The sequence below is a fragment of the Saimiri boliviensis genome, chromosome 12 (assembly GCF_048565385.1).
Source record: "Saimiri boliviensis isolate mSaiBol1 chromosome 12, mSaiBol1.pri, whole genome shotgun sequence".
Taxonomy (NCBI): Eukaryota; Metazoa; Chordata; class Mammalia; order Primates; family Cebidae; genus Saimiri; species Saimiri boliviensis.
The window spans coordinates 61464108-61491644 of NC_133460.1; the positions used below are offsets into that span (position 1 = coordinate 61464108).

General features: G+C 37.5%; 1 protein-coding gene across 4 annotated transcripts in view; it reads left to right on the forward strand.

Annotated features, from left to right (window-relative positions):
* The window catches only part of NRG3 (neuregulin 3), a 1114305-nt gene that overhangs the window by 961196 nt on the left and 125572 nt on the right, over positions 1–27537 (forward strand). For 2 of the 4 annotated variants that reach the window (XM_074382491.1, XM_074382493.1), the window contains exon 4: positions 21843–21869. In XM_074382491.1, the coding sequence (XP_074238592.1) occupies positions 21843–21869 (27 nt within the window). The remainder of the gene's footprint in view (positions 1–21842; positions 21870–27537) is intronic. The other 2 variants (XM_074382492.1, XM_074382494.1) reach the window with 1 other exon arrangement.

Genomic DNA, 27537 nt, shown 5'->3' on the forward strand with positions numbered 1-27537 from the left:
TTTTAATTAGCATTTGGTTAAATACCTGGGTACTATAGCCTAGTGAAGTTGACATATAAAGGTAAACATCACATATGGAAAATGAATCAACGTTTTTGTTACTTGACCCAACAAATTTATTTCTTTCTCTCATCATGGCCAAATATTGTGTCTATTGGTGTGAATGGAGAGAAGTTCTGGCTTCCATATAGCTACATAAAAAATTGGGAATGAATTTAGAAATACAGAACGCATCTTGCATTTCATCCCTCTGGGACTGCAGGAGAATTTTTAAAATCAGCCCAGGAACGAGAATATATCTTTTTTCTTATATTAGTCAGAACTCAGAAACTTGGCTCTGCTTACCTGCAAGGGTATTTGGTAAGTATAGTCTCCCTGTGTGGATGAGAGGGAAATGAAATGTTTTGATAGACACAATATAATCCTGTCTTTGCTATGTAGGGTTTTACTGCTTTGTTCAATGGTATAGCCCAAGCATCTAGAATAGCTCATACAGTAGTTTCTGCTGATTAATGAGGGACATGTTCCAAGTCCACAATGAATGCATGAAACCATGGATATTGCTGAATCTGATGTTTTTATTTTTGATTTATTTTTTAGATGCAGGATCTCAATCTGTCACCCATATAAGAGTTGTAGTGGTGGTTATATATGTCACTGCTGCCTCAAACTTCTGGTCTCAAGTCATCCTCCTGCCTCAGCTTCTGGAGTAGCTAGAACTACAGGCACAAGCCACCACACCTGGCTAAAACTATATTTTCTTCTGTACATGGACACCTATGATAAAGTTAATTTATAAATTAGGCACAGTAAGAGATTTAACAATAACTTGAGATAGAATAATTATAACAATATACTGTGCCCAACACTGTGAAGATGATCTATCTCTCTCAAAATACTATAATATTTTTGGACCATTTTTGACTGTACATAACTAAAACCACAGAAGGTAAATTTGTGGATAAGGTGGGGGACTACTGTGTTAGACTCTGAAACATGCTTATTGCATTAATAATATGATTATTATTTGAATCATATTATTTACAATTTGAATATTTGTCCCCTCCAAAACTCGTGTTGAAATTTGCTACTATAACAATATTAAGAAGTGGGACATTGAAGAGGGAATTATGTCATGAGGACTCAACGGCCCTGGGTGGGACAGGTGTTAGTCTCTACCCTTTGCTCTGTCCATTCTCTCTGCCCTGCCATCACGGGGTGATGAGCAGAAAGCCTCTTGTCAGATATTGGCCAGCCCCTGATCCTAGACTTTCTGGTCTCTGGAAATATGAATCAATACATTTCTGTTCATTGTAAATTACACAGTCTGTGGTATAGTGTTTTAGCAGTATAAAACAGACTAAATCAGTAATGAAAAGGGAAAATGTCAAAATAAAATAAAAAACAAATACAGGGAATTGTGAAGGAATAAGCATAAGCATATTAGTTAATTAAAATACATATAAACAACTGAATTCTCTCCTCTAAAGATGGATGTTAGGTAAGCACAGCAGAGCACAGCCATCTACTGTTTAAAAGAAACACACATCAATGATAAGGTGGAAAATGAAGGGAAGGGAGAAGGAATACCAGTCAAATGCATTTTAAAAATAGGAACACATAAAGTTAAAAAGTGGCAATATTAATGAGAGGCAAGATGAAAGAGAAGGTTGATGGGATGAATCAGGATAAAACGAGACATTGAGTAACGTTAAAAGCACAATATATCAAGGTGCTATCCAGCCATTATCCAATAAAATCCGATCTACATAGCAACTAAATATATATGGCAAAACATATTAGATTTAAAAGAGCTTGTTGCTATAATTATAATTGAAACTGCTAACATATCATTTGTCATAGTTAAGTAGATCTATAGATAAATATATATATAGACGCAAATTAACTAAGATTATGAATGCTATAAATAGCTGGGAATTTAGATGAAATTCCTACATATTAGCAAAGTAAACTAAATCACAGTGGCAGAAATTATAAAAGAAAGCTGGCTAGCTAATATGTTCTGGTGAGTGACTCCTTTTATGGGCCTCATTTATTTGTTTCAAAAACATTTCCCTAAGTGTCTCTTTCTAATTAAATCCCATTATGCACAATGAAAGACTCTGTATTTAGTCCTTATTGATACAATACTGCTGCACTCCCTACTAATCCAAATATAAAGAAGATGTTGGGAGTCAGAGTGCAGGGAAGCAGGTATTCCTGGAGGCCAAGACTAGGTTTGAGTCCTGCTCTTGCAGGACTGATATCAAGATACACACTGCATCTATCAGAGATTTGAAATTGCATCACTGATACAATGTCACTGAAATTGTGCTGGAGGAAGAGCCGGGTGACTGACGGCTGGAGTGGACCGCGAAGCCCCGGTGGCCCTCTGCAACAGCTTTGGGTTCCCACTCCCACTCTGCGTCAGTGATACAATTTCAAATTTTTGATAGATGCAGTGTGTATCTTGAATCCCAAACTGGGGTTCAAATTTGAAATATTACTTACTAGTTACATGATTTTGGACAATTTACTTACCCTTATTGAGATTCAACATTCTTACCTAAAAATGGAGAAACAATCTCTCAAGGTGCAATTCTGTCAATTCTGTCTACAACTTAACTACATTTTACATGATGGTACAAAAGAGTTAATCTCCTAGGATCCAAAAGGCCTCTACAGTCTTTTCTTTTTCCAAACAAGGAGCTCCATTTGTGTTACCGTAACTAAAAGACTGATGAAGACAGTGTTTGCAAAATAAAATAATTATTTCCTCAAAGGAACAACAAAGGGTTAATTAAATGAGTGTTGAAAAAAAACTCTTTTGTTTCTATTTCTCAAATTTCAAAAAAAAAAAAAAAATAGGTTGGAAACTTAAAGGGCTTCAAAGGCCAGGAGAGGTGGCTCATCCCTGTCATCCCAGCCCTTTAGGAGGCTGAGGCAGGTGGATCATTTGAGGTCAGGAGTTTGAGACCAGCCTAGTCAACATGGTAAAACCCCGTTTCTACTAAAAATACAAAAATTATTCGGGCGTGGTGGTGTGCACCTGTAATTCCAGCTACTTGGGAGGCTGAGGCAGGAGGAATGCTTGTACCTGGGAGGCAGAGGCTGCAGTGAGCCGAGATCACACCACTGCAATCCAGCCTGGGTGACAAAGCGAGACGCTGTCTCAAAAAATAAAAATAAAAAATAAAGAGCTTCAAGTATTGCATGCTTGTTTGACTTTTATACGTGCCAGTAGTGGTGCCTCATGAAGAACTTGGCTTATTGAATGATCAACACACATTAACTATCTTTTTTCCTTTCATATTTGGAAATAAAGTTGATGAAGCTAGATCCTTGCTCTGACTGTCATAACCATTGGCGTTATCCCTATCCAATAAGCACCTTCCTGAAGAGGCCAGATAATTTCCTTTTTTACACATATATTATTATTGAAAATGAGGAATTGGTGATCTACAAAATTAGTTTTGATACTGGAAGGAAAATGCCAATGTGTGCTTCTATGTGTAAGAGCACAAGGGGAATTAAAAACATGCCTGGGCAGGCAGAAAAAGGGTATTGCTGTTAAAAAAATCTTTACAGAAAAAGACAGAAGTTGTGGGAAATGGATAAACTGGGAATAGAAAATAAAAAGAAAAAATGCAAGAAAAGACTAAGTCAATGCAACATTTGTCTCAGGCCTTTGCAATATGTGAAGGAGAAAAGTATACATAGAAGAATTTAAATATTTTAACAAAAGGAAAAAATGAATAAAATGAAAAGATACAACACAGTGGATATTTGTTTTATCTACCTTGAATGTTTCTGTGAAATCCAATCACAAAGAGTACTAAGAAGGAATATTAATGCAACGTAACCTTTACGCTACCATAAACACATACACACATACAGCATACTAGGAAGTAAGTTGAACTCAAACTTAAAGTGCATAAGAGTAACCCTGGGAATTTATTAAACATACAGCTCATAGAATTTGCATTTTTAGCATGCACAAGCTGATTCTGATTCAGATTGTCAACAGTCTATAGTTGAGAAACACTCTCTGGTTGAGCTATACTTCATCATTACCCCAGAAGAGATGAATTTCCTCCTAGCATTTTCATCCCGTTTCATGGATGGGATTATAGATTCAGGACAGCTTAGAGAACTAAAAATCATCTTTTTAGCTATGCAGCAGGAACCACTATGCTCTGACTGAATATTCCGTATGGAGCAGAACATTCATGAGGCTTTTTTCTAACTAGCGGATTTTGGCTACAAAAGAGAGCGAGATAGCAAACAAGCTTGGCACGAGATTCAGAAGAAAAGAGACTTGAAGCCTCCCTGGAAGAGAATATAATACAACTTGTAATGCTAAGAGAACGTTCAATTACAACATTATGAAATTTGGGGAATTATAATAGCAGATGATGATGCTGCCCCCCACAGATCTATTAAAATGCATTTTTAAAAATGCATTTGTATGGAACAAATAGAGCTTACTTTAAGGAATTCCTGAATGATGATGATTTTTCAGTATCAAATAGAATTCAAATAAGAAAGTTGCTTAATGTTAATTTATGAAGGACTGCTAAAAATCCTAAGGTAGAAGATTCTCTACTTGAAATAGCAGAACAACCAGCACAAATGGAAGATTTTGAGAGTAATGTTAAGATGGTGTGTGTGTGTGTGTATGTGTGTGTGTGTGTGTGTGTGCAGTATGAAGATAATGAAACAATAAATACCTGAGTGTAAGAATTGCATATAATGGGGTATAATAGCTTTTAAATACTTTGTTTCTAGAAAAAGGATATTTACTTATAAATGACATAGATCTAGAGTTCTCATTACATAAATTCTGCAGTAGTTTGGTTTTGGAGTTACGGGGCAAACAGAACTAAATAGAACATACCAAATACACATCTGCTATGAGCAAGAGATTGTGCAATTTAATTGCAAGAAAACCCAATTAAACCATGGTTTGAGTAAATTGTGGGTTTTATTTTTCTGAAGTTCTAAGAAGTAGAGAAGTATAGGAGTCTGGGACTGTTACAGCATTGCAGACTTATCAGAGATCCATATCCTTAAGTTCTTCTCATCTCTCATTGAGAGTATGTGGTTTTCTAAACTCATGCAGCTGCCTTCAAATTGCAGGAAGGCTGCTCTGTCCATCCTCCAGGCTAAAGAAAGAGGCACCCAGCAAATGGCATGTGGCAATTAAATCTGTCCCCTTAGAAAGAGCTTTTCTGAAAGCCCCATTTGGAAATTATTTGCTCCAGTCTTACAAAACAGCTCTGTGTCACATGACCACCCTAAATGGTACAAGGAAGGCTGCAAATTTCAGAGTTTCAGTTGTCTGTATTGATACTTTGAATAGATATGGTACAGTGGAGAGTAGATATCAAGTAGTCAAATAGCAATGTCTACCAAATTAGGTCTATTATCTAATTCAATTGTTTCATAAATCATACGCATTTCATTTTTTCAATAGATGAGGAACTGAAATATAGCAATGTTAAGTAACTTACCTAAGGTCAGTATGAAAGCCCATATAGTTAAATGCTAATATCTTTCTTACTATATTACATTCCTTTAGGTATCACCAAGCCAAATATTTTCAGATGGTAATTTTCAGAAATAAAAATGTGTAGATCATGAGTACTTCAGTGAGGTGGTTCAAGGCTTTTGATGGGGGACACTGCATCCCTTCACCCGAGACTGAAAACTTATTTAAGGCACCAACCGTGTCTTTAACACTTTTCATTCCCAGAGCTTAGTTCAGGGTTGTATCAGTAGAAACCTTGAGATGCTGGCTAAATTTGGATTTAGAAATTGTATTTTGAGGCCATGGAATTCGATGAGATTTTAAAATTTAATTTATTTATCCTAATATCCTCACAAGGGTTCACAGAACATGTTATAGAGTAGGCATTGAGTAAATATTTGCTAAAGATTTAAATAACTAATTAAAATTTTATTTTATTTAGAGATAACAGATAAACATACATGCAGAGAAAAAAGCATGACGGTAAAAGGAGTAGTTTGTATTAGAGTCATGAGTTTGATACAAAGATCACAGGGAGCCGGAAAAGTATGAATGAGTCAATTGGCCTTTGTTGCATTTCACTATGATGAATTTCATTGAGTCACTAAAAAATATTTGTTGAGCACCTACTTTATTCCAGACATTGTGCTGGATGTCATAGATACAATGAATAAAACAACACAAACACATCCTTATGGCTTAAATTTTATCTTCTAAAGATATATATGTTATGTCCTGCCCAAGACCATGGGAACCCACCTCTTACATCAAGATGACCTGTATATGAGACATAGATTCAAATGATATCATTTTGAAGATTTAAGTTCTGACTGCCCTGTGGAATTTCAGACTTGCACAGGGCCTGTAGCCCCTTCATTTTGGTCAGTTTCTCCTATTTGGAATGGGTGCGTTTACCCAATGCCTGTGCTCACATTGTATCTAGGGAGTAACTAACTTGCTTTTGATTTTACAGGCTCATGGGTGGAAGGGACTTGCCTTGTCTCAGATGGGACGTTGGACTGTGCACTTTCGAGTTAATGCTGAAATGAGTAAAGACATTGGGAGACTCTTAGGAGGGACCCAGTGGAAGATACTTGAATCATGGGGGTGGGTTTTCCCATGCTGTTCTTGTGATAGTGAGTAAGTCTCAGCAGATCTGAGGGTTTTATAAAGGGTGGTTCCCCTGCACATGCTGTCTTGCCTGCCACCATGTAAGATGTGCCTTTGCTTCTCCTTTGCCTTTTACCATAATTGTGAGGCCTTCCCAGTCATGTGGAACTGTGAGTCCATTAAAACTCTGTTTTGTAATAAATTACGCAGTGTTGGTTATGTCTTTATTAGCAGTGTGACAATGGACTAATACAAGTCCCAATACCAGTAACTTCAATGACCTTATATGGAGATGGGGGTCTTTAAACAGGTAATCAAATTAAAATGGGATCTTTAGCATGGGCCCTAATCGAATATAACTTCTATCTTTATTAAAGGGGGAAATTTGGACACAGACATGCACACAGGGTGAACACCATGTAAAGATGAAGGGAGAGATCAGGGCAATGCTTCTACGAGCCAAAGAATAGCGAATGTTGCCAGCAAACCACGAGAAGGTAGGACAGTGGCATAGGACAGATTCTGCCTCACAGTTCTGAGATGGAGCCAACACTACTGACACCTTGCTTTCAGACTTCCACCTTCCAGAACTGGGAGAGGATATGTTACTGTTGTTTACTGCCTGTAGTTTCTGGTGCTTTGTTATGGAAGCCCTAGACAACTAACACATGGTGATACTCCTGCCTCACAGATCTTTACATTCTAGTGTGGAGCAGAAAAGGATATAGGAAATTACCAGAGAGACATGGTTGTTGTTCATACGGTGGTAAATTATTAGGAGTAAAGAAAAGTAGGGTGAGAAGGTTAGATGTGCTGTTTTATATGATATGACCTCTGATAAAATGCCATCAGGAGTGAAAGAAGGTGTGAGATTGAACTTTGTAAATGTCTGAAAGAAGACCATTACAGGCAGGTGCAGCGGCCAACCCATGGTTCTGAGGAAGAAGAATGTATTTTGCTAAGAGGTTTATTTGGCTGAATTGGATGGTGTAAAAAAGAGGGGAATGGTAGGAGGAGTGTGGCCAGAGAGTCAATAGAGGCACAGATTGAGTAGATCCATTTTAGATTCTGATGGACTTTGGCTTCTGTTCTGAGTGAGATGAGATGCCATGGGAGGGATTTTCAAGCAAATGGGTAGTGTAGTCTGATTTAAGTTTTTTGTTTTGTTTTGTTTTGTTTTGTTTTGTTTTGTTTTGTTTTGTTTTGTTTTGTTTTGAGACGGAGTTTCACTCTTGTTACCCAGGCTGGAGTGCAATGGCGCGATCTCGGCTCACCGCAACCTCCGCCTCCTGGGTTCAGGCAATTCTCCTGCCTCAGCCTTCTGAGTAGCTGGGATTACAGGCACGCGCCACCATGCCCAGATAATTTTTTTTTTTTGTATTTTTAGTAGAGACGTGTTGATCAGGATGGTCTCGATCTCTTTACCTCGTGATCCACCTGTCTCGGCCTCCCAAAGTGCTGGGATTACAGGCTTGAGCCACCACACCTGGCGCCTGATTTAAGATTTAAAGAGATCTCTCTGGACTGTGTGGAAAGAGACCGTAGGTAGGGAGCAAATGCGGAAGCAGAGAAATCAGGGAGGTGGCTTCTACAGTAAAAACCATCTAGGTGAGAGAAGTGGTTGGCTTGAGTCAGCTTGTTGGTGGAAGACATGAGGGGCTAAGTCAACACTTAGACAAAGCATTGCAGGTACAAGAAAGTAATTGAAAGAGGAGTGGAGACTAGTTTTCTAGAGGATGCTTCAAGGTGTTTGTACTTAAGAGAAGCATCTTAAAGCAGGCACTAAATATTAGTGCTGGAAGGAACAGATGACGTTGGTACAGAAGAGAATTTGACTTGCTGTAGCCATGCAGTCATTCAGAGCAATGAGGTTATCAGCTATCACAAGATTCACTCCTCCCACTCATATCTTTGATTGACATTTCTGGTCCCCTGCGTGGCTCCTGTCACCTTTTGGTCCCTGCAATGAGCAAATGAATTTCGTTTCCTCTGGTGAAAGCTCAATTTGAACAATGAGGGAAAGGTTTTATTTAAATTTCCTACAGTTTTGAACTCATCTTGGATTCACCATCCATCAACCTGAATAAAAGAACAATTACTTAAAACAAAAATTCAAACTGAATTGACACCAAATAAAATTGTTCGGTTTAATAATATCAAATGCTGATAGCAAGAATGATCCATAGTAAGTGCTTAACAGCATGAAAGCTCCAAAATTGGTTGAAAAATGATTTGTACCTAGCTGTTTAATAATTTTGTTTAGTTGTCATACAGATTACCTTATTTTAGACTCCTAATTTTGTAAGAGCAAGAAACGCCAATTTAAAAAAAGAGAAGTTTAAAATAAAGTAAAATGTAAACATAGCGTGACAACATTGAGTTCAGTGAGATTGTATCTAGTTTTGAAATATAGTAAGTTAATTAAGTATCTTCTTAATTTTGCAGCAAGAACAAAACTCAATCTACAAAATGTGGGGTGGGTGTGTGGTAAGACTGACCATAGATGTACTGATTTCAAAGGGTGAATACTTGAAACCTATCTCCTGAGTTTGAATCCCAGCACTTTTTGTTACAAGTTGAGGAAATTAGTTAATCCATGCCTCAATGGTATCTGTAAAATGGGAATAAAAATAGAACCTTCTCTATAATGTTACTGTAGGTTTTCAGTGAGTTAAGTCATGTAAAGTAAATAATGACTGCCTAGATTAAGCATAAAAACTTAAGCTGTATTACTTTTGTATTCTTTAAATTTCCTAATTTTCTGTTTAAAGTTACATTTCAGTGGCTTAGAGAAAAGTGTAATCACCGTTCATTTATCTAATTCCAGCTTCCTAGGGTTTGCATCAAACTTTGGGAAGAGGTGTGACCTACACAGAGCCTAAGCATTGGTGCTCTTGGAAGACACGGAGCCTGGGGGTTGGGCAGATTCTCTATGGCATTGACAATTCTTGTTTTATTTTCTCTCATTGGAGCAGGAGGCAGGGAAAGAAATGCATGGTTTAGCAGCAGCAGTGTGTATCTTTACTGCTGAAGGTCTTTTCCCAGGCATTTTGGATTTTTTCCATTTATTACCTTCATCTAGAAAATCTTTAATGTATTCATCTGCAGAGGGCATCTGGTCCTTTGTCTATACCATGAAATCTATTTTTCTGTACCTTGATTTCTTCTGGGCTAAGGATTGAATGACTTCAAATATTTTTCTGTCTCTCTTTTTATTGCCAACACCTCCCTTCCCTAAGGCAGTAGAAAAAGGGATATGGGAGAGAAGGAACTGCAAGTAACAGAGATCACCTTGAACAAAAGTTCAGAAGTCCACGAAGTTATTTAGGGTTTTTTACTTTTTTCTTTTTTAATTTGTTCAAATGCTTGATCTGTGCCAGGAATTGTCCTGAAATCTACACTATAAAGAAAAATTAAGCAAATTATTTAATTAAATTGCTTACAATCACGTGAAGAAGATGGGCAAGTGAACTAATAACTATAATAGAGTGGAGTGTGATGAAACTCAGAATAGATAGATATACAACATTCCACAAAAGATCATTTGTAGTGGTGACCCTCTGTAGGAAAATATATGCATTCCAGGGCTGGTTTTACTGAAAGTGAGTCTACACATGAAGCTTACCAGACTGCATATGAGCAAGGCGGGACTTTGGAATTGGAAAGAGAACATGGGGATAGCCCTGGAGAAGCAGGATAGGGCTGCAGCATCACCGATCCACAGGGCACACTAAGCAAGGTGGAAAGCTTTCTGTGGGTGAAGGCTGCATGGTTTAACAAAGTAAGATACTGTGTATCTTAAGAAAATTAACACTCATAAGTGGGAGTTGAACAATGGGAACAAGTGGACACAGGAAGGGGAACATCACACACTCTGGGGCCAGTTCGGGATGTTGGGGGAAAGGGCTGGGAGAGCAGTAGGACAAATACCTAATGCATGTGTGGCTTGAAACCTAGATGACAAGTTGACAGGTGCAGCAAAGCACCGTGGCACAAGTAAACCAATGTAACAAGCCTGCGTGTTTAGCACATGTATCCCAGCACTTAAAGTAACATTTAAAAAATAATAATAAAATAAAATGCAGCTATTAAAAAAAAAGAAAATTAGCTCACCTCTCTGAAACTCGGTTTTCTCATGGATAAAATACCATTACTAGCAAGGATGCTATGAAGATGAGGGAGGAAGATGTCATTCAGATTCCCAAATATATAATATGTAGGTGGTAGTTTCAAGGAAGCATGTTGTAGATTCTATTTGTTTGCCTTGGTAATGGCTAAGTTATGTGAAATTAGAAATTTCTGAATTCATCCATAATTAGCTTCTGACATCTGCAGACCACATTGAAAAGTTTATCACACTAATAGGGTGACAAGTAAAATAATTATTTCCAGTCAACGATCTCTAAAATACACATAGAAAGTTATCAAGACTAGAGAAGAAGGTAATGGGAGCATGAAAGATAGGAAGAGTTTGTTAGAGGAAGACTTGGGAGTTTATCAGGAAAGACATTTAAGCTAATGGAATGGCTCGAACAAAAAGATGTATGTTGTGTACAAGGGTCTGTTTGGGGTAGTATTAGCAGAACAGAATGCTTGGAGTTTTGTAGGAAAGGGGAGAAAAAGGTATTATTTGTTTTTTTTTTTTCTTTTAATCTTTCAGTGATTTTCTATGAGAGAACTTTAAATAGCTGGCTACCTTCTGCATCTGAAGAACAATTTGTTATGCAATGATTTTTTTTCCACATGAGCAGATACCTTTGTATAAAAGTAAACAGAGCCAACCAGCTTTTAACCATGGACCAGCCTGACCTTCAGAAGCTACTGTGCCTTGCCACTAAATATAAGCCTAACTTGATGAGTAGTTAACAAAACATTTTTTTTTAATGTGAGTTCATCTTGCCTTACCTCATACCATTTCTTGATGGCATCAGTTGCTGTCTAATTTCCTGAGTCTTAACCTAAGAGTACCTCCTCCTGGTTAGAACTTGCCTTTTTAGAATCAATTCTTTTCACTATTTTCTCCATGGACGTTCTCTTTTCTTAAGTCATCAGTAAAGAGATTTTCTACCATATCCATTACATTACAAAATTTGGCTGCTCTAGATAAGTATCTTGGGCAGTTGGTCCAGGACTAAGAATCCTCTGTCTGGACCCCCTGGGTGGCTTTTCTGCTTGGTTCCTCTGTCTTAGACAGTTGGGCAGCAAAGGGTTCCTCTTCTAGTGTCTTCATGTCACAAGGTGTCATCCATGATGGGAAGTGGAGGTGAGTTGTCTTTGCTTTTTCTTTAGTGGAGTGCAGCTCAGAGCAATGTTTCTTAAAAATGCCCACCATTTTGTGAACTAGTATTTATCATAATGATATTGCAATTTGAATTTAGAAGGATGAGTAAAAGCATGGTATTAAAGCAGTCTGTGAACAAAGGCTTCCATCAGTTCGTATGATAACTGCAAACACATATATAAACTTCATGACTGTTTGCCATGTAATCCTTCTTTATTTTCTTTCATTTGTTTCTCTTTTTTGAGTAGACTTTCCCCTATTTTGTTATAACCCTTCCATCTATTAATTATAAACTCTTCTGTGTGTCTTTTTTTTTTTTTTTTTTTTAAGAAATGGTGACACTGTTGCACAGGCTGGAGGACAGTGGCTCTATCTCGGCTCACTGCAACCTCAATTTCCCAGGTTCAAATCATCCCCCGACCTCAGCCTTCCTGGTAGCTGGGACCGTAAGCACGCACCACCATGCCCGGCTGATTTTTGTACTTTTTGTAGAGATGGAGTTTAGTTATGTTGTCCAGGCAAGTCTGGGACTCCTGGGCTCAAGTGATTCACCTGCCTCGGCCTCCCAAAGTGCTAGGATTGCAGGTGTGAGCCACCACGTCCAGCTGTGTACCTTCATTGATACTAAAAAAGATTGAAGCTGAAAAGATAGAATCAAAAAAAAAAAAAAAAGAATATGTGACAGCTATTACAAAGATTGATTAAACTGACATTGTTAAGGGGGAAAAGCCTTAAATAGCATGTATAATAGCATTTTAATGACCACAGAAAATTTTATATTTTTTCTGATAGTGGAACACTTACTTAAGTGAATCCTAAATTATATACAAAAATTATGTAACAAAGGCAAATGTGAGTTGGACCCTCTTGGGTAATAATGTAGTGGTTTTTTGACTCCAGAATTGTAGATTCAAATGAGCAGTATTTGAATGTACTTTGATATGGAGGAGTTTTCTGGAAACATTTGTGGATATTGTTTTTCAATATTGAATGAGTTGCCACCAGAGGTGTCACGTTGCTTGGAATCATCAAAAACTCAGAAGTGACAGGGAACAGGCTGGATATGCTCTGAAAGACATACAGATGTCACATGCTGAGGGCTTAACCAGATGGCATTTTACTCATGCAGTAAATACATATTGAGTGTCCACAAAATGTCAGATTCTGTGATAGGGTAGAGTGATGAAAGAGTGAGAAAAAGAAATGACTACCCTTCAGGCCTGGGATTTGAGATTTTTCTTCCCATCCTAGGGATCTAGGAATCTATAAATATTACCCTTAGTTTTTCACAGAAGCTTCTTTTCATTTTATTGTTAAATGGGGCTCAGTTGTACTACTTTACAGGCTAATTTTTAAAATTAGATAAAAGGATATGTGGGCTGGGCACAGTGGCTCACACCTGTAATCCCAGCACATAAGGCCAGGAATTTGAGACCAGCCTGGCCAACATGGCAAAACCCTGTCTCTACTAAAAATACGAAAATAGGCTGGACATGGTGGCACGTTGCCTGTAATCCTGGCTACTTGGCAGGGTGAGGCAGGAGAATTGCTTAATCCCAGGAGGCAGAGGCTGCAATGAACCGAGATCATGCCACTGCACTCCAGCCTGAGAGACAGAGCGAGACTCTGCCTCAGAAACAAACAAAAAAAGGGATACGTATGGAAGTAGAAGTGCCTGGTAACAAAATGTAAGAATTTTAGAAAGCTGAAAAAAATGTGAGAGGATCATGGGGGACACGTGAGTCTCAAAAGCAGGAACTCTAGTGTATTCACCTGGACACAGTTACTATCACTGCTGACAGAAGCAATAAAGAAGGATTTTTCAATGAAGAGTTCTTCTCTATAATGGTCTTTCTTATTAAATCCTTTCATCAGTAATTGCAAAAATGGAATCTGAGTTCAGTGTAATGCTCCAAGATGTTTTCACTGCAAAATTCTACCCCTTGTTTAGTCAAAATCGATCTTTGAGGAACAGCCTAAGCCAATGGTCTCCCCTGAACCTTCACTTTGCAGAGCACAGTGCTCATCTTGAGTTTGCTCAACATGGGGTGCAGTCTCCATGGCTGCCTGCTTCTCCCCATCCTTTGATATGAATCAACATTCTTATTTAGAGGATGGTAAGAGGTTATGAAATACAGGTATCAGCAGTGGAGCTTTGGGGAAGAAAAATCAAGAGATCATGCTCTGAGAAAGGAGACTGGGGCTGTGTGCTTTTCTGGAAAAGTGGTTTTGCCTCCTGTATGACTGATGGCCTGTCTGGTGTGAGGCTGACCATAGTAATAATGTCATGACCCACTCTCCACAGTGGAAAAAGCTGTCAGTTCTGATATGATGGAGGTTGGGTGTGGGAGATTGGGATTACAGAGCTGCAGTGGCCACAGATGGACCCCTGATTTAGGCACATAAAACAGGATGATTTCATGTAAAATTGACATTTAGTTAATTTTACATATATGGAAGGAAGACTGGAAAGAACTAACACAAAAAAAATTAGCAGGAATTACTTCTAAGAGATATTGAGAGAAGTATCCATTTCTTTTGATTAATCTGATTTTACCTTCCACTTTTTACTTGTGAACACATGTAAATCTAAAATTAAATATGTGTGCCCATAAAAATAAAATTATGCATTTAGGGACTTCACATAATTCCATAAAGGGAGCATGAAGTTTAGAATCAACCCCGCATTAATATCCTAAATCTTGCACTAAGGATAAAATGCCAGAAAAAGGATGCAGTGATAATACCTCTTTCCTTTTAGGATCGACATTCTAGGATTGAACACAGCTCCTAGAACGGAGCTTTCCTGCCTCGCTCACCAGGAGCGTACTCACACTCTTGACAGTTCCCTGTGCCCTTTTCCCACTGTGGGATCTAAAGCAGAAGAGATTCTGGCTGCCACGCTCCTTCCTGCTGCCACTTTCTCTCAGTGACCATCAAGTGTCATTTCTCTTGTTGACACAGCCCTATGCTCTGGAAGTCTTTGTTGAACCCTATTCCCCTGTCCTTTAACCCTTTAGCTTTTTGAAATGTATGTATTCTGTGGATCCCATATTTTGTTTTCTAACCTGCAGCTTCCCTCAGCAACTGTAGCCAGAGCCAGCCCCATTCCTTTCTCTCTTCCTAATCAGAAAACTTAAAGTCTACCCCAGCCTTTCCTAGCTTGCCTCTTTTGCTGTAATAAACTGGGACATGCAGGGCAATGTCTCAACATAGGACATCTCAGCATCTTGTCCATGCTAAAGCATGAGGAGCTTAGGTGTTATGGTTAGCAAATGTTCAAAACCCAGCTTGCCTTCTTCACAAATCCAGTTTATGCTTCTCAGTTGCAATGGACTGCCTCTACCTAGAGCGTCACCAGTGAAAAAGTCACTTGACAGGGATCTGTGGGTGGAATCTACAGAGTAGCAGATTTCAGTTCAGTTATTAAGATAAAGCATTTATGACTGACGTGTTTTGTAATTGAGTGGGTGGTTTGCTCCACACTCCTGTGGCAAGTATTTCCCAGAGCAGGTACTTTGTATTACTGGTTACACTGGGTGCTCTTCATGACAACGTGACTGTATTCATCACGTTGGAAATGCTATCACTGAACTACTGCCCATAGACTCTCCACACACCTAGGAGGGGGTTGGGAGATGCTTGCAGCAGAGAAGCCTGTTTAACTTCCAGGCAGGAGTCTAACTTTTTAAAACACAGATCAATATTTTCCTGGAAGATGTTTTTCCGTATCCCATAGACCAGGGTTTAAATCATCACATTTGGGACTCTTCTATGATCAGAATCATCTCAGTCCATTACTTTTAGCTCAGGGCTGATGCTGAAACCCACGTTGTGCTGTTTTGTCCCAGGGCTGCATTGCAGTGAGTTCCTGTTCATAGGCTGGGTAATGTCTTGAAAGTAGGCATCCTGAGATTGGAATCAAGTCAACGACGTTTTCAGTTGCTCTGTTGCAGCCGTCCACCATGGGGGACTGTCAGCATTCCCTTTTTGTCAACATATAAGCAAGAGGTTTTGTATTGTATTTGTATTTTGTATTCACACACGGAATTGTGAATACTTTAGAAATACCTGGGCCTTAAATTTAAGTTAGCAGTTAGATAAGAAGAAAAAGTTCAAGAGAACTATTGTACAATGTGGCAATGATCGTTAATAACAATGCATTTGCTAACAGAGTACATTTCAACTGTTCTCACCACATGAAGATAAGCATGTGAGTGCATATGTTAATTAACCCGATTGAGTCATTCCACAATGTGTATGTATTTCAAAATACCTTGCTGTACACCATAAATTTATATAATTTTTGTCAACTAAAAAATGCGGGCTTTTAATTTCCAAGTGTGTTCTAGGATTTTTTGGTGTTAAAAATAATTCAGTTTGTCTGCTAGACAGGTACCTAGTCCTAAAACCTTAAGAATGCTTCAGTTTGGCTGGGCGTGGTGGCTCACGCCTGTAATCCCAGCACTTTGGGAGACCGAGGCGGATGGATCACGAGGTCAACAGATCGAGACCATCCTGGTCAACATGGTGAAACCCTGTCTCTACTAAAAATACAAAAAATTAGCTGGGCATGGTGGCGCGTGCCTGCAATCCCAGCTACTCAGGAGGTTGAGGCAGGAGAATTGCCTGAACCCAGGAGGCAGAGGTTGCAGTGAGCCGAGATCGCTCCATTGCACTCCAGCCTGGGTAACAAGAGCGAAACTCCGTCTCAAAAAAAAAAAAAAAAAAAAAAAAAAAAAAAAGAATGCTTCAATTCTGCAGCAGGGCTGCTGGCATTTATTAAGTCTGTTGCCAGTTGCAAGATCATCTGGTTCAATGTTGGACATATTTTCAGACTCCACATTTTATATATCACTTGCTGTATGTACAAGCAAATAACTTCAACTAGGCCAGCCTCGTTGTGAAGGAATTTCCCTGGTAAGCAATGAGGAAATATTAATGATTTGCCAGTTTGACTCCTTGGAGACAGACAGCAGTTGACTTCCTTTGTCTACCCTGCTACCTAGCTTATATCTGGCACTTCATCAATAAACGAGGGGTGAGAAAGTAAATAAGTGGAGCTTCTACTCTGCCTGAGGATACTTGAAAACAACTTGTTCTCTGAAGTGGATTACATAATTCCTCCCTGAAGATCTCATTACCTGATAATTTTGTAAAAATTAGCTTTTTCTTTATAGGAAGGGGATAAGTAAACTTTGAGTATTACTGGTAGCTAAGGGCCAAGCTGGCCTGGGCTCAATCATGTTCCCAGCACTTACAGGCAGTGTGGTTTAGAGAAAGTTAATTCACCTCTCTGTGCTTCCGTTTCTTACCTATAAAATGAGCATTATAACAATCTTATAAATTGCTGTGAGATAATACTTCAAACTTTTCCTGGTACACAGTAGGTGCTCAGTAAATACTCTTCCCCTGTCTCTCTTGATTTTCCCTCAGGCCTGAATATCCCCGGGCACACTGTTTGCTTTGGGAAATAGCCAGCGAAGAGTTATGAGAAATAGGGTGGTTTATGGCCCAAATGACAAAATGAATTGCCTTTGTCTTCTGTTCTTCATGGGTTTTCATTCATTCTTCCGTATGAACCGAATCCTGTCAGTTTCTTAAACTCAGCAATAATAATCACAGTGTTTAACATTTTAATAAAACAATGGCAGCATGTATATGTGAGTGTGAGCGTGAGTGTGTGTGTGTGCATGAGAAAGAAAGAGAGAAAGAAATTTTACATAAGAGTTAACATTTTGTTTCTATTTTCAGTGGTATCAGTTTCCATGAATAAGCTATTATAAAAAATTAGCAATTTCCCTTTAAAATACAAATATATAAATGTCATCTTGCTTGAGAGTTTTTCTTAAAGTTAACAACTCTGATAATTGGATGCAACTTTTCTGTTATGTTAAAAGAGTACAGATTTTCTTTCTCTTAAGATTTCTACTTATATTCTTCAATGTTTCAATAATTTTCAAACTCTGATTTCTGTCTCTGCTACTGGCTATGAATGTGTTGAGGTTTCAAAGCATTCAGTTTGGCCCTACATTTACCAAAAATGCCACTCATTTCTCAGCACAGTCTACAGATTCACAAAGCCTGCCTGATTCTCCATATCCCTTGTCACCTGCAGACACAGAGCACTCAAGGTCATGGAAGAAGGAAGAAAGGCCGTGCATGGGTTATACCTGCCAGCAAAACAGGTGACAGGCAGCCAATCCGAGTCATCTCAGCACCACCAGAAAGTTTTTGTTCTAACAGGCTGAATCTAAAGGCTTTCTAACTGCCCACTCATGTCATGGAACACCTGCAGTCCACTATTTGAGGTCCTCTGCTCCCTGATTTCTGTACACTTGCCCCTCCTGGTTTCCTTCCTGCAACTTCCTCTTCTGCCTGTCTGAAAAGGTTTCGTTTTATTCTAAGCCTTTAAAAATATTATTTTTAGTATAATGATAGGCAATCTTTATTTTAAATGCCACAACTCTAGTCTCTCTCCAACGTCCTAGGTATCACAGTCATGAAGCTTCTTATTTGCACAATAATGAAAATGTGGTCTTGAGTCAGGATAAATAAGGTTAGGACCCATACTTATTTATCCTGCGTGTAAAGCCCCATGGGCCCCTTTTGCAGCTGACATTTTCCCCTTGCACCCTCATGCATCAGCATCTAACTCTTTTGCAAGATAATTGGGTCCTACGGAATACCAACAGACTGCCAGATGGTCACAAGTTTCTGATACTCAGTATGGGTTTGGGGAAGAGAACAAAAGTCGCTTATTCCTGAGGTAACTTCCCCATCAAAACACAAGAAGCTATTAGCTACAAATTTCTGCCTGCTGGGCATTGGGAGAAGGGCAGAGACTTCTGCAGAGTCCTACGTGTGTAGCTAGATTCAAGGTTTAGCTTACGGTAATATTTTTCTCATTTTAATATAAAAAAATCCTTAGAGATTTTATATGCTAATGATACATGTGATGTGTGTTAAGGACTGTGGATAGTAAGCGCCTGTACTAACCACAGACCCACCTTTATGTACTTGACCTCACCAGTGTTTTATGACTATGTCTGTACAGTTCCCATCAAGGGCATTCCCTTCAAGGCACTAGGTGTTATCTCTCTCTTTTTGAGCAGCTCACTTTGCCTCTAAGATTTTGAGAGCAAATCTAAAGTAAATATAGACAAAGTAGTTTGTTGCCCCTCACTTTTCAATACTTTCACTTTGATATAAACTTCTTTGTCTACTCTTACTTGGAATTCACTCTCAAAATCTTTTGTGCATAGAAGTCAACAACCTGAACAAGCCTACTGACAACAGTCTTGCCAACTTTTCTACAAACTCCATTCTTTTTTATTTTATTTTTGCTTTCAGTTCTGGGATACATGTGCAGAATCTGCAGGTTTGTTACGTAGGTACACATGTGCCATGGTGGTTTGCTGGACCTATAAACTTGTCATGTACCTTTTAAGCCCTACATGCATTATGTATTTGTCCTAATGTTCTCTCTTCTTTTGTCTCTGATCCCCCAACAGGCCCCAATATGTGATGTTCCCCTCCCTGTGCCCATGTGTTCTCATTGTTCAACTCCCAGTTATAAGTGAGAACATGTGGTGTTTGGTTTTCTGTTCCTATGTTAGTTTGCTGAGAACGATGGTTTCCAGCTTCATCCATGTCCCTGCAAAGGATATGAACTCATTCTTTTATATGGCTGCATAGCATTCCATGGTATATATATGTATCACATTTTCTTTATTCAGTCTATCATTGATTGACATTTGGGTTGGTTCCAAATCTTTTCTATTGTAAATAGTACTGCAATAAACATACATGCGCATGTAACTTTATAGTAGAATGATTTATAATCCTTTGAGAATATACCCAGAAATGGAATTGCTAGATCAAATGGTATTTTCTGTTTCTAGATCCTTGAAGGACTGCCACCCTGTCATCCATATGGATGAAATAATTGACACTCCCACCAACAGTGTAAAAGCATTTCCATTTCTCCACATCCTTGCCAGCATCTGTTGTTTCCTGACTTTTTAATAATTGCCATTCTAACTGGCATGAGATGGTATCTTATTGTGGTTTTGATTTGCATTTCTGTGATGATGAGCTTTTTTATATGTTTGTTGGCCACATAAATGTCTTCTTTTGAAAAGTGTCTATTCATATCCTTTGCCCACTTTTTGATGAGGTTGTACAAACCCCATTCTTTGTATTGCACATTCTTTTCCTCCTAGGAGCAAGTTTATGGTCCATGGCCTCTTTATCCAGTGCACATTTTCTGCTTTTCCATTATAGCACTTACTACAGTGAATAACCAGAGCATTTTGTCTATGGTCTCTCATTCATTTCTGAGCTACTTGAGAACAAGAATCCTGTCTTAATTGTGCCTGATATCTATCACTGAGTGTATGATGAGCGCAGAGTAAGCAGTCAAGAAATGCCAGGGAAAGAAATGAATGCATCTACTTTTTAAAAATATTGTCACCATCTTTTTTAATATAAGTAGTTGTGAACAATTCATAAGACAAACTGATAGAGACAGAAAGTAGATTAGAAGTTACCAAGGGCTAGGAGGAGGGATGAATGAGGAATTCTAGATTAAGGGGTGCAGAGTTTCTGATTGGGGTGATGGAAGTATTTGAAAAAAGGTGGTGGTGGTTGTACAACACTGTGAATGTATCAAGTTAATAGTAATGGCAAAACCGTAGTTACTTTTGCACCAACCTAATAATTAATGACACCGAGTCATGCACTTAAACATGGTTTTAATAATAAATTTTATATTATATATATATATATATATATATATATATATATATACACACACACATTTTTTCCACAATAAAATTTTTAAACAACCTATTTATAAACACAAAAGGCATTAAAAGCAAGGTAACTAAAAGAACATTTTATAAAAGGAAAAGCGTATTTGCTAAATAAAGAACTCATAAAAGGAAGCTCAGCAATTAGTCTCAGAAACAAATGCAATGGTATCAATAGCTTTTTTCACTTATTCTCACTTCAGACAAGTATTATGGCAACAGAAAAAATTATTCATTAATGCAATGAATTTTAAAAATGAATAAACTGGATAACTGAATGATTTAAGAAAAAAACAAAAAAGATTTTAATAGAGGAATATCTAAGGTTGAATGCATGGGCCCAGCCCAGTACGGTTCATTGCTTTGCTGATCAGGCAGCTGCTAGCTGGTTAAGATGTTCCGTGATCTACATGCACGTAGAACATACATGGACACACCTGCCATTTGTGTTTGACAGGATGGGCTGTCAAGGCAAACAGTCATGGGGCTTAATGCTCAGATCAACCAAATTTGTGCCATGGATCTGTCTCGGCTTTTGTAACCTCTGTAAGAGTTTTAATCTCGTTGAAGCAAAGTTTTCTCATCTGAAAAATGAAAGAGAAAAAAAAGTCTAACATCATTGCTTTTTTGTGGAGGAAAACACACCTGATTAGGGCCCATCACACAGAAGTTCCTTGCTTATTCAGTGTTATTTTTATTACAGAGGTTCAAATAAATTCATGTTGAACAAATAGTTATCCACAGAAAATATTATGGGTTCTGAAAAGAATATTAGTGCCAGATATTCATGGTAGAACACTTTTTCTTTTTCTTTCTTTGCTCATTTTTTACTTAGCATTCTTCGTTAAGTTATGCAATGTTAGTTCATCTAAAATTCTAAGCTATAGCTCAGAGGCTTTGGGGAAATACCCATCAGTGTTCAGAGCAACTCTATTGTTGGTGATCTGTAATTTATCTTTTCTAAGCAAACATAGGAGTTAAAATTGAGACATATGCCTTACCTTGGAGGATTAGTCTTATAAGCACTGATTTCCACGTATAGTTTTTTCTAACCCTTTTCTCTTTTCCTTTTTCTCTTTCCCTTCCTTCCATGCTGGCTTTGGTGTAGCAGACCACTTGGGAATTGAATTCATGGGTAAGACTAAACAATTTGCTCATTTAATATCTCAAAAATGCTAAGCTTTATAATGTATATAGTACTTTCCTTCTCCATCTGATTATAATTGAAACGTCTCATTATCAGATGATATTAATTGAAAAAAGTGCTCTTGTTGATTTTTCACTAAGTAATGGCTCAAAATTAAAGAATTAAGTACTTATTGGGAAGGCAATTTAATGTTAAGTGCAGTGTCTGGAATCATAAAGAAGCTGTATTTGGCTCCTAGCTTTGATTATTTCCTCTAATTCTCAACTTTCGTATCCGTAAAATAGGGATAATAATAGGTTCTATTTTCTGCACATATAAATTGCTTAGCATAATGTCTACAACATGGCAAACACTCAATAAAAAAAAATCAATCATTTTTAAATTAAGTCCCTTTCCTTTTGTGAGATGATTACTTTGGATACATTTTGGTATCAATTTTAATTTGGAGTGTGGGCTATTAAACATTTTCATTCACAAAATTAAAATGTTTCTTTTAAAGTATTTGGAGTGAATAGTGTATGTTTTAAAGCAATAGAATGCCTTCCATGAGCACTATTTTTATAGTCACAGATAACTGCATTAAAAATTAGAGCTAATTCTCTGAGCCTATGGTTGTAAGTTAACTGAAGACAGAATGTTTCATAAGGTTCAATATGCATCATGGTATACGGATGGAAAGACACTTAGGAGTCAAAGTTAGGGAAAGTGAGAAGATCTAAATTTGAATCCAAATTCATCTGCTTCCTTGGATTCTGTTAAATTCAGATTTTTTTCTCTTATACTATTCGGATATGAATACTTGCTTTATACATGAATGTTTATTGTGATGAAAATTATACACTTACTTGTAGTACTTTATCCATTCACCCATTTATTCAGCAAATACATATCAAGCCACTTTAAGCAAAGAAATAATACATGATGCCAGAGATAAAATAGTGAGTAAAAATGGACAAAAAGCCTAGTCTAACAGAGCTTATAGTATAGTAAGCTTATAGATGATAATCAGGTAATAAAACTAATATAAAATTTCAAGTTTCTTAAGACATACTCCAGGGAAGAAGATATTAGCTTAGACTAGTGTGATAATAGAAAATATGAGGAAAAGCTGATAGACATTTAGGAAGTAATATCTAGTATTTGAGAAGGATTGATATTAAAGTTTGGAAGAGGGAGAATTATCAAGGATGACTGCAAGGTTTATAGTTCAAAGCTCCAGATTAAAAAGTGGGCCACTTACTGAGAAATAATTCTGACAGAAGAACAGATTTATGGGAAATGTGCACTAGATTAGATAGAATTGTTGATTTGGGATGCCTTTGACGTATTTGAGAGATAGATGTTAAGTTGGTGGTTGTATTGTTGGAAGTGTTGAGAGTTAATTAGAAACTTGTGAAACATCTTTATACTGGAATTGGTGTTCCCAATTGTATGGTATTACTCATTATTGCTCCATTCTGTGGGTATTACATCATAGAAAAGGCAGACAGCTCAATTCCTACAGGCTTGAGGTTTTGCTGGATAGGTGTAATGGAAAAAAAAAAAAGAAAATCAATGAAATTCAGCATGTTATTCAAATGAAGCACCATGGAATGTGAGATAGTTGTGGAAAGAAGTGAAAGAAGGATGACTTGTCGCAATGAAATCAATTAATAGTCATCATGAGAGTGCCTTAACAAGCTGGTGGGTTGGAGAGATTATAGTCATATGGCAGATTGGTTGATTCTGATGTTGAAGATGGAGGAGTTATAGGAGATGATAATATTAAAAGTATTCCTATAAGAGTGAATAACCAAACTGAGGTTGAGGAGGAAATAATTTGAAACTAGAGGTGAAGTACTTGAGAGGACATAGTTTCGAATAAGTTATCTAATGGATATTTCAGTTACTCATGATAATGCTAGAATTGGGATAGATAGGAGAACAAAAATATTATATATAAAGTTTCCCATTAATAATATAAACTATATTGAGTTAGTAGATGACAATGAAGAGTATAGTTAAGGGTAATGTCAGATGCATCAAAAAATAGAGCCCACATTATTATAATGGCTCAAGGACAGTAGCAGTTTATTTCCTGACACTATTTTTTCTTCTCCAAGTTAAGGGTATTTCCTGTTTAAGGTAGCAAATGACTAGCTTTATTCAAGTAGTAATTCGAGATCCAGGCTTCTTCCTTCTTATGGTTTCATTATTATATAGGTTTCTTTGTTTTCTGCATGTAGTCAGCAGAGGGGGAAAGAGAACAGAGCCAATGCATGCCCAATTCTTAAAAGACTGATCTGCAAGAACTCACATCACTTTTTGATTAATATTCTATTAGGTGGAACTAAATCACCTGACCTCATTTTACTGTAAAAAAGGCTGGGAAATGGAACCCTGAAAGAAAAGAGGAAACACATTTTTAGAAATCTCTGCCACTGTGTAAATGGCATAAACTTTAAAGGAACAGGATTTTTCATAAGAGACAATTGAAAAAGTACTTTAGAAGCCAGAAGGACAGGTCCCCAACATTGAAAGTGAGAAAATAAAAACAACTCTTGAGCTAGGTAGAGGAAAATGAGACTTTTCAGGCAAGATTCAGGTCTCAGTTAAAATAGAAGAAAATAAGAAAGAGTCAAAGAAGGGATTGAGAATGCAGAGGGTGTGTTGCTGGATGTAGATGAGCAATTTCATGGAGGCAAGTGGAGAGTTTAACTGGTGGAAGAGGAGTAGAAAGCTGAGTCATGGGCCACAAATTATGGAAAATTATGAGCATATTTTTGTAGTAAGGATACATTGCTGAGAAGGGCACATAATTTGTACCCTCCTCATTCGCTGATGATGGCAGGGATTCATAGCATGGAGGTATGAGCATCAGTAGTCATTTTGAATAAAATGGGCCCTGGGCTTCTTGTTCAAGAGAAATTTTACCCCCACTAGTCCGTGGTGAATGCAGGCTCAGTGAGGCTTTATAAGTCGTTAAGCAGTATGCCCTCAAATGCAGGAAATACTGCATGGCTGGTGGTGAGGATGGGGTAGCTCTAGATCCCCAGTGCAGCCATGGCTGTAGCAAACTAAAATTGCCATGCAAATGTTAATTAGTGTTGAAAGAAATGGACCAGTCTCCATCCTATTGTGCTTCCTATTGGGTCTGAGGACCGCCAGTGGCACTGGTAACTTACAGAGTAATGATTTGCTATAGATCCAATCTGTGTATTAAGAGTTCTGTTTTAGAACTCATTTAAAGAAATGTAGCTACTCATACTAGAAAAAATAGTAGATTGTTGTGTAGTGCATCTACATGAATCACAAGACTAAGGTAATTGTGAATTTTGCAAAAGATAAACTCTAATCATAGCTATAAGACCTTATGGTAAATGAATTCTCAGTGGGTGAATGTTTGACTCCAGCAATAGAGATTGTCTTGGGGGGAACGGGAACAGTCAGATTAAAAGGGAGTGGCTGGTCTGCATATAGATAATGGCAGCTAAGAAAGGATTGTTTGCAATGGTGAAAAGCTTTATAAATTTAGTGAATATGCTGTTTTCACTGACCCCATAAATTTACCCCCACAGATTGTTCTAATTGAATACATAAAATTCTGTTTGTTGCTTTGAGGGCAATATTCTCAGATTTAATTTTTTTATTTCTGATCTTTGAAATGGAGTCTTGATCCGTTGCCCAGGCTGGAGTGCAGTGGCATGATCTTTGCTCATTGCAACCTCTGCCTCCCAGGTTCAAGAGATTCTCCTGTCTCAGTCACCCAAGTAGCTGTGATTACACGTGCCCACCACTATGCCCGACTACTTTTTGTGTTTTTATTAGAAACGGGGTTTCACCATGTCAGCCAGGCTGGTCTCTAACTCCTGACCTCAAGTGATCCACCCACCTCAGTCTCCCAGAGTGCTAGGATTATAGACATAAGCCACCATGCTTGGCTAGATTTAACTTTGATAATAGAATCGACATGGGTAAAATTTCTTTCATTGAAAGTGCTATCACCCTAGTAATATGACATCTCTAGATATAAATTCAGCTGGGAAGCAGAAATATAGGCATAGTCTGTACAAGTTTAATAATGTCAGTTTACTATTGTGCCAATAATTAATCAATCTTAGTTCTTTTTGTGTGTGTCAAGTTCTTTAATGGACTTGATTTTCACACAGTTTTAAGTTCATAGAAAAATTGAGTACAAATTACAGAGATTTCTCATGTATTCTTTGTATTCCAACATGCATAGCTACTCCTATAATCAAGATCTCCCACAAGAGAGGTACATTTGTTGCAACTGACAAACCTACATTGACTTATCATTATCACTGAAAGTTTAAAGTGTACATTATGATTCATTCTTGATGCTATACTTTTTATAGATTCAGACAATGTATAATGATATGTATCCATTATTATATTATCATACAGAGTAGATTTATTGCCTTAAAAATTCTTTGTGTTCTTTCTATTCATCCTTCCCTTTCGCCAACTATTGGTCTTTTTACTGTTGTCATAGTTTTAACTTTTATAGACTGTCATATACCTTTTGTACTGGCTTATCTTACTTAGTAATTTTTTCAGGTGTTTTCACTGCTTGATAGCGCATTTGTTTCTAGAGCTGGATAATATTACATTGTCTCCTTTTGAAGGACATCTTGGTTGCTTCCAAGTTTTGACAATTATGGATATAATTGTTGGAAGCATCTGTGTGCAGGCTTTTGTGTAAAAATACATTTTCAACTTTTTTTGGTGTAAATACCAAAAAGCATGATTGCTGGGTCATATGGGAAGGTTATGTTTAGTTTTGTTAGAAACTGCCAAACTGTCTTCCAAGGTGGCTGTACCATTTTCCATTCCCACCAACAATGAATGGGAGTTCCTGTTGCTCCACATGGTCTCCATCTTTTGATGTTGTCAGTGTTCTGGATTTGGGCCATTTCAATAGATATGTACTGGTAACTCACTGTTTCAATTTGGACTTCACTAATGACACTTAATGTGGAGCATTTTTTCTTATGCTTATTTGTCATCTGATATTTCCTTTAGTGAGGTGTTTTCCAAGGTCTGTGGTCCATTTTTAAATCAGTTTGTTTTCTTATTGTGAAGAATTATTTGTATATTTTGAAAAATGATCCTTTATCAGATATATCTTTTTGCAAATATTTTTTGTCATTCTTTGGCTTTTCCCTTTGTTCTCTTGAACAATATTAATACAATCCAGATTATAAAATCTTCCTTCCATGTATTGTGCCTTTAACATTGTATCCAAAAAGTAGTTGCCAAATCTAGTTTACCTAGATACTCTCATATGTGATCTTCTATGAGTGTTATGGTTTTGCATTTTACATTTAGGTCTGTGGATTATTTTGAGTTAATTTTTGTGAAGTATGTAAGAGCTGTGTCTAGGTTCATGTTTTATTGCATGTGGATGTTGAGTTGTTTCAGCACCATTTGTTGAAAAGTTTATCTTTTCTCCATATATTGTCTTTTCTCCTTTGTCAAAATCAGCTGACAATGTTAATGTGTATCCTGGGTTCTCTATTCTGTTCCATTAAACTATTCATTTTTATTTTTTCCACCAATACCATACTGTTTTTATTACTATAGCTTTATAGTAAGTATTGAAGTAAGGTGGATCAGTCTTTCAACTTTGTCTTTTAATGTTGTGTTGAGTTTTCTG